The sequence below is a fragment of the Electrophorus electricus genome, chromosome 20, assembly GCF_041902795.1.
Source record: "Electrophorus electricus isolate QZ-2024a chromosome 20, ASM4190279v1, whole genome shotgun sequence".
Taxonomy (NCBI): Eukaryota; Metazoa; Chordata; class Actinopteri; order Gymnotiformes; family Gymnotidae; genus Electrophorus; species Electrophorus electricus.
In genome coordinates this window covers 5178806-5187500 of record NC_137516.1, presented here as the reverse complement: position 1 = coordinate 5187500, position 8695 = coordinate 5178806, and the positions used below count along the sequence as shown (strand labels likewise).

General features: G+C 39.2%; 1 protein-coding gene across 4 annotated transcripts in view; it reads right to left on the bottom strand.

The window, feature by feature from the left end:
* The window catches only part of espn (espin), a 45254-nt gene extending 39070 nt beyond the window's left edge, over positions 1-6184 (bottom strand). For 2 of the 4 annotated variants that reach the window (XM_081703657.1, XM_081703658.1), the window contains exons 1-2: positions 5046-6184; positions 2028-2221 (exon numbers count right to left, since the gene is read on the bottom strand). In XM_081703657.1, coding sequence (XP_081559783.1) covers positions 2028-2221; positions 5046-5339 — 488 coding nt within the window. In that variant the 5' untranslated portion in view covers positions 5340-6184. The remainder of the gene's footprint in view (positions 1-2027; positions 2222-5045) is intronic. The other 2 variants (XM_035536317.2, XM_081703659.1) reach the window with 1 other exon arrangement.
* Between the last annotated feature and the right edge of the window lie 2511 nt (positions 6185-8695).

Genomic DNA, 8695 nt, shown 5'->3' with positions numbered 1-8695 from the left:
CAATAGTGAATGGGTCCAGGCTATCGAGCACGAGCACAGCTTTCTTCCTTATTAAACTTTCAGAAGCCCTGCATCTGTCTAACTCTGGAACATGCAAGAGATCACCCAGAGGGAGGGTGTCACTCCAGGGCAAGTGCAAAAGCTGGTAAAACAGAAGTTGACTGCGCTTGCCTGTGAAGAATGTCTTTCCAGATCTTCTCCGTATAAAACTTATAGGCTGGGAAAACTTGGGCAGCTTCATGAAACCTTGGTGAAGGCCTTTCCAGTCTCAGACTAAACTCACCCAATCTGTAGGTGTGCTCAGTCAACGGGTAGTGCTATTTCCCCAACTTCACTGCCCAAGTGTTACTGACTTCGCTGTTAGTGAAGCTCAAATTTAAGATGAAAGTCAAGCAATCAAACCTGCAAGGAAATTCTGATTCCAGCCTGAATGCGACAACAGGATTAGAAAGCTAGTGACAAATATTCTTGAGGTACAATGTAAAGCATAATTTTAGTTGTTTTTAAGTGTAGACAGGCTGTAATATTCTCAGGGCATTCTAATGGGGCTCTTGCTAACACATACTGGTCTAACTATTTGATCTTGTGAAAAAGGAACAATTACTAAAAATTGTATCATAGCATTGATCAGCAGAAGGTAATCAAAAGTATATCTATATACATGCAAATCACTGAAAAAGGAACAAGCCTAAACTGAATATATTAAACAAGATTATGTACTCATTTTAATAAATTAATGTTTGAATCTGGAGCATGATTATATCTCACTGAGTTGCTGAAACAATGAAAAAGTACAGGGCCTTAGCACAATTCACTAATGAACTATGCAAAAGTACAGGGCACTAGCACAATTCACTACTGAACTATGCAAAAGTACAGGGCACTAGCACAATTCACTACTGAACTATGCAAAAGTACAGGGCCTTAGCACAATTCACTACTGAACTATGCAAAAGTACAGGGCCCAAGCACAATTCACTACTGAGCTATGCAAAAGTACAGGGTATGCAGCATCTATTGGCTTACATGTACTAGTAGACTAGAACAAATAGTCCCAGATAGTATTTTCTTAAAATTAAATGAAAAGATTACCAATGGGGTCTGAAAAATTAAAAGAAAGTCAAAATTTTCCCAATCAATCCAACAGAATCCTTTGTAATTTTAAATTAATATTACTATTTAACATGCATATTTTAAATGTTTGTTTTCAACATACTTAAGCCATTCATTACATTATGTAATGAAATATATAGGGCAACTGGGACACTAGTTTGAAGACCTCTAGACTGCATGCATGGTTCCAGATTTGTGAATGGTGATGCAAGCTGAACACTGAATAAATAAGTCACCACTTGATCAGCAAATGACATGAAAGGCTGTGTTGCTTTCATTAAGTATGTGCATGTGCACTGGGGCATGTGGAATCTACATCACAATAACAAGGCCACTAGAGCCATGTCTCCCTCTGAGACACAGCTGATTAGCAACAGTATATATACATGTGTGTATATGTGTGTGATTGTGTGCATGCAGGTACGCAGGTGTGTGCACGTTTGTGTGTGTGTGTGTGTGTGTGTGTGTGTTTGTGTGTGTGTGTGTGTGTGTGTGTGAGAGAGAGAGAGAGAGAGAGAGAGAGAGAGAGCGAGAGAGCGAGTGTATGTAGGCAGATGAGAGGGAAACAGAAAGTGTACAGGAACCTTCACATATACTTTTGGTGAAAATATTCTTTAGAGAACCTTAACCTAGAGTGATACAACCAGCACTATTCAAACTGATTTCAAACAGATTAGGTAAACCAATTGAAAACAAGGTAATATTCCTGGAATAATAATATCCATGAAACAACTACAATCACAATTGCAGAATAAAAAAATTAAAATGAACCACTTTACATTGACATCTAAGAAAAACATAGAAAATGACATGCCCTAAGGAACCTGAACAGGAGCCTCACAAAATCAACTTTTATTTTTCAAAGCAGCAAAAATGAGAATACCTTTGGAGGACTTAAAGCCAAATGGTCTTACTTTGGGCTGTGTCCTAATAGTAGTCTAAGCGAGGGCAAGTCCCCCTTAGCAGCAGCATAGTGAACAGGAAGAGCCCCTGTGTCCGTGGCAATGCTGGGATTCCCTGCCCCGCTCTTCAGTAGCCAATCAGTGATCTCGTGGTGGCTGAAGCGGGAAGCCAGATGGAGGATGGTGGCCCCTGAGCTGTCTTTAGCCTGCAAACATGAGAGACTCACAATGAATTCCAGCTCAGCAACACTGTAACTCACGTTTACCACATTAATCCCTGAGACAGGTTTCTTGGCGTCTGTTGTTTGCAGGCAGATTTAACCCGGGAAATTACCATCGTCGGTCTAATCTTGAAGTGAAAAACATCAACACTATCATTTGTTTGTTACAAGAATGTTGATAAATAATGAAAAAATTCAAAGAATATAGACAATTGTGCTGTTTTACAAAATCACTCAAAACGTTGGTCTTTAGTCACTTTACAGTACAGTTGGCCTACCTCTCCTGAACACAAGGAGTCACCTGACGGTGAATGACTAATTGCAAACCAGCATGACATGGGTTCTTTCAAGCAGTCATTTAGTCAGCACCACTTGCATCAGGCACAATACAGTAATTTACGCCTCTATTACGCCTCTAGGGTTTATCTTACAGACATTGACTGTAGCTTCCCATTTCTAGCGTCCAGGGAAGAGAACTGATGATGGTGAATGCGAGGAGGAGAAAAGCTTTGGTTACTTGACCAAAATAGCAGCCACCACCCTTCCTATTTTAGTACAGAGCATCTAGAAACAGCTCCAGGGTGTCCCCTGTGTATTACACCAGGGACAAGCCACTAGATCGATTTCCCTGCCCCACGGTTTCCTGTGGGAAAAATAAATAATCAAATGACATATTCTGGAGTACATTTGAATATGTTAATGGTCTTGTTTTTAATAGACATGAATAGACAGGCATGGAATAGTCCTACCTAGTTATGTTTAAAATGAAAATAATTCATATATTTTATTATATTATAATAAGTATTGTATTTTAAAACACACTCTCACTAACCCTGTTCTAGAATTTGTGCATTGAAACTCACCTTGTCTGACAAATAAAATCACTGGGCAAAGTTAAAACATGGACAGGGAAATGTAAACATACAAGCATGCAAACAGTCTCCCTTTTACTTCAGTTAAATGGATTCACTCCACTAATGTTGCAGCAACATCAGATGACCAAGCCTTCAGAACCACGAGCTGTCTCTATTCTGTGTTTGTTAGGCTATTCTAAAGTTAAATATTTTGTTTTTGATTTTTAAAAAATGGCATTAAAGAATAATATATTTTATTGAATGTGAGTGTGCGATGATGCAGGCTATTGGAAGAGTAAAGAAGTGATGTAATGAAGCAATAGCATATATTTTGCCATTAATTTGTTCTACAGAGCCAGAAGCCATATGAAGACTACTTCTCATGGTTCAGGCCTCTGTGCTCACCTATCAAGTACATGAAGCTGCATGACCATATTTCAGTTTGCGTCCAAATAGGGGTCTGAGGGATGACATGTACCTTCTAGTAGCTGCATGGTGAGCAGGCAAAGCCCAGTTCTGGGATTCTCTTTGCCACTCTAGAGTAAGTTATCATCGAGCTGATGATAGCTGAAGCAGATTCTGGGCAAAGAACCATGCTAGCGAGGAACCATGTAAATTTAGCAGCCTATTTCTTCTGAATATGCAAATCAGAGAATAAGACCTCTTTTTTTTTATCAACCCTACATAAAATCATAGAAGGAAATCAACAGTTATAACTCATATCCTGGGCTTATGTTTGCAAAAAAAGGAAAACTATAGAGCACCATGAAAAACTGAACCCATAATTAGAGGTAAGGACTGTCAGAAACATATATGAACATCTGAATTTAAACCTTTTGCACAAATAGCCAAAATTAGTAACAAACAAACAAATAAATAAATGCTTCCCTGGGTTGTTCTCTTCGCTCTTAAGATAACAGTGTATTTCTGATCCTTAGGCGGACTGCTCTGCACTGCAGCTTTAAAGGTTGCTTTCATGCAGGCTCACATCAAAGTAATAATGTATATTAAATAGTTTTCTTATGTCTTTTTTGCCAACAAGGAGCCAGTAACAAAGACATTGCATTATTTGGGATTAAACTCACTCAAAGCCCCAGGATCATAATGTTTCCAGAAAATATGAAAACCCACTACAGATTATGTTAATCTGATTTAGATATATGGTCTTGGTACGGTGTCTTAATACCAGTGAATAGTACACATTCCTTATTATATTTGCTGGGCATGCTACTTTGATGTTGGACTTGTCATTTCATGGTGTAACTATTTCATTGTTTATTTATTTATTTATTTGCAAGTGTTCATTGTCAACCATCATAAAACAAATACCCTATAAAATGTACTGCGTAGTCCAAGCCATTTGTCGAAAAACAATTAAAATAAACAAAAATCAGCGTGGAGCCTAATTTACAATGCTGTGCAACTTACTAAACAAAAACACAGTACCCTTGTTTTTTTCTGACAGGGGAAATAAAAATGCAGTAATTGGCTAATGTTTAAGCAGCCTTCTTGTCAACTACCATATTTGTGGAACTCACTGGACTTTCTGTTTGCTGTCACATTCATCTGTATAGTGAGCTCACACATGAAAAAACATAATTACAATATGAGGGTTTCAGACAGGATGTGTGTATCACATCACTATGGAATAAAGCACACAAGCGTCTTATTGAAGTAGGGGTGCACATTGAAAGGTTTCAAGCTCTTTAGCTAAGTGAGCGTGACTATAGGTCGGTCGGATTACCAGGTAGTGTGAATTAATGCATTAATCCGTCAGACCAGCATTAACAGTGAGCAGACCGCATGAGTACTGGTCTGGCTATAGGTCAAACAAGGATGCTTGATAGTAATTCAAGATACTGTGTTGTGTTTAAAAGTCTACTGTTGTGAGCCAAGTCGTTGTGAACTGAGAATATTGTTATTGGGAAACAGCTCAAACTCGCAAAGCTACTCACCGATGCATGACAGCCGCCTTGCGTTAGGAGCCACTGCAAGCATGCCAGGTTTCCCGTGGCAGCAGCGTCGTGTGCAGGACTTGCGCCATTATTAGCCAGGCTGTTACTCGGTAAACGTGCCTCGTCCACAAGAAACCGGAGACAGTTTAACCTCCCCGCCCGGGCAGCGTGGTGAACAGGGGTCGCTCCGAGCATATCCTTGACATCCTTGTTAAGCACTTTTTCCGCTAAATGTACTTTCAGAGTTTGTACGTCACCTTGCCTTGCAGCAAGAAGTGTCCTCTCCACAACCATGTTGATGATGTCCACTCTATACTTACAATGCGATGATTATTTATACACCATTAGGATGTAAACACTCATAGTTGCTCTCATGGTAATTCACACATTGCTTATTCAGGCGTCTATGTAATATTCAGCTTTCTTTATTCCAAGCCTCTTCTAGTTCTCATTATAGAAGTTCAGAAGCAGCATCACATCGATAGTTTAAACGTCAATGATTAAGATGACTGCAGGTCGTTCGTAATGTCGGAATGTCAAATAGCCTACAAAATTGATTGCTTATTTTAAAATGAATTTATTGATGTTAAACAGAGGCTTAACGGCAAATATATGACTAAACGAATACAGCCTAAACAGTATCTAGAAAAACAAAATCCTTACGGTCCAGTTCCACCTTGTAAAAAACCGTGAGGCTCCTTTGAAATGATCCGTTGGATGGGCTATTTATCTTCCATACACGCTCTCGGGACATGTCACCTGTAAACCACGGACAACTATATTCTGGCTGAGCTGTCCTTATAGTCCATGAAGAAGGCTACCTATGCCTACATTTTTGAAATGTGAATCAACCTGTCGATAGATCGGTTATTATATGGCTTCTTCTCTGGCGGCTACTTCAGACGCCTGCACGGACTCAACAACTTGTTGAATAATTAATGAAGCGGAGGAGCACTGGTTTGACTGCTGCACGGCCACACTCGGATCGGCTCCGGCGTTAAAGGGGCAGCGCACGGAACTAAAATATTCGGTATGGTGTATCTCAAGTGCACCACTATCAACTGTGCCACTATTTCAAATGCTGAGTGGTTATAGACAAAAATATTCGAGATAGTTTAAGCACTCGCTTGTTGGAAACAAGCTTACATTAAAGTGCTGAACCCCCCCCCCCCCCCCAAACAATAAGGTAACAAAGTAGCAATACAAAGTTGGTGAAACATCAAATGATTGAACTGGCGGATATAAGCATTTCTTAAGTGCCACCGGTTATGTGGGTACACCTGGTTACAGCAGAATCTTCGACAATGTTTTTAACTGAAACAGACTCCGCGCATCGCCAATAGGTGGCAAACTAGCTCCTGTAATTGTGATCTGATGCAGACACCGGTGCATATTCGAAAATCTCTATCAGCCGGTAGAAAAAAAACATAGGCTACATTAGGAACGTAATTTTTAAACCTTTATGGGAAAAAAATAATTATACTTGTTTTGTACATATATATATATTTTTTAAAAAGAAGTCAGATCTGTAACTGTATTTAAAGGTAGGTTATAGGTTATAGGCGATAGGATTGCTGCATAAAACCCTTATTTCTTGGTGATTAAGATGAGACAGCCAACATTAATTTAAATAAAGTAAATATAAGTTTGAGATTGCTGCATATTGTCTGTGCATAGATAGATTTTCCTAATGTCGAAAACGTGGTCTTTCTTTTTAGTATGTAACCTATTTCACAATGGAACATATGTACTGTCCATAGGCCTAATTTTCTGCTCGAGCGGGCTTCATGCGGGCATATCCCTCGAGGATTTAACCTCGTGCCCGACGCGTGCCACAATCTGTCCCCTCCTTGTCCGTATAACTGATACATCGACGCACGCGTCAGTGTCATGACGGGCAATTCATTGGGGGCAGTGCGATGCAAGTCCCTAAAGGCATTTTTGTCATGCACGCACGCACGCACGCACGCACGCACGCACGCACGCACGCACGCACGCACGCACACACACACACGCACACACACACACACACGCATAAAAAAAAAGCTTGTACATAAAATGGTTCGCAGAAATGTTTTTCAAATAGAATTAAGTATCGTATTTTAAACCAATATCCAATATCCAATTTTTAATAATAGCCTAACTAGGCTTTTTCTAGTGTCCATAAAATAACAGTTAAAGAGTGTGTAGACCAGTAATACTGCTAACATAATCTATAAGTTGTAATTCTGTATTCGGTAACAAGTTGTCAACTTTTTACTATATAACTAGCTGCTTAAATACTTACCACTAACGCGAATAGTAAAGTGTTCCTTATGTGGTATCTCACATGGCCAAATCCTGTTGTTTTGTGCGTCTCCAGTGAGTTCCCACATGAATATGAACATGGACGCTAACGTTTTTTTGTGTGCTAGAAAAGTCTACCAAACTTTGTTCAGGCTATGGGAAAAGCAGGATATAAGCCGCACGCGTTAGGCGTGTGACAGTTATTCAAATTTCCCTCCAATTATATTCACACGAAGGCCAACCGAATCTCTATTGTAGGAACCATCTGGTGCCTTACAGTCTAAACGAAACTAATTGTTTCTGGGTGAGACTTTTAAACATCACAGATGAACACCATGATGGTCGTTAGAGTTATGCTGAAACTGAAATGCCTACACCTATTGTGGCATACAGCAGTTGCATTAAAAGTATGGACTTAAACCAAAACCAGGATTGACACGCAACTAAGCGTATTTCCCCAGTCTAAAAATTTGATAAATACATGCTAACGGTGTCTTTTTGTGCGCTAAAGGAACAAATGTGTGTTGGCGCGCTTACGTGCTACCCAAAGACTAACGAACAGAAAGAAGATTTTTTGCATTTTCTTTAAACAATTTCATGTTATGCAAAATGAGAACTGGCTTCATATTTATTTTAGTCTCGTATGCTAGTCTTTGTTTCGCCAATCTGCCACTCGCTCGTGCCTTTCATTACCTTCCATCAGTGCACACACGATCATAAACAAGGCTCGAGTTTATTGTGTTGAACATATATTTATATTTACGGTAATGTTATCATTCATTTTTGCGTTAGGGATGTATTTCTCTGTAACACTGTGCTGGTTCTCCCTTTTTCCTGGAAATACACATAGGCGTAGTTTATATTCACAAGAAACAGCAAAGCACACAGGTACTTTACATTTTTTTTTTGTATGCAGGCAAATTAAATAAGACAACTGAGACAATAATAGAAAATATTTTTATTGTTTTATATGTATGTATGTGCGTGAGTGTGCGTGCGTGTACAAAGAAACACAAAACGCAGAAAGCGCAGAGGATTTTTTATTTATCTCCCTCTCTCCCTTTCTCGCATGCACTCATTAAATGCAAGCTAATCAACCAAAATTTAGTGCTTCGTCACTGCGAGTCAGAAGTAGAAATGCATGATGCTAGCCTCACCTCTTTCCTGCATAAAATCTGTTCAATACATAAACATCTATTAATCCTTTTTGAGGATTAATAAAGTGTTATCCCATCTTCAATATCCAATAAGCACTCAGGTTAAACCAACCTATGCGATAAGTATAACATAAGAATAACGTCAGAAAGTAATACCCACTCAATCTTTCTCTGAGTTGATATTGGTGTATTATGTTTGCCTTTTAA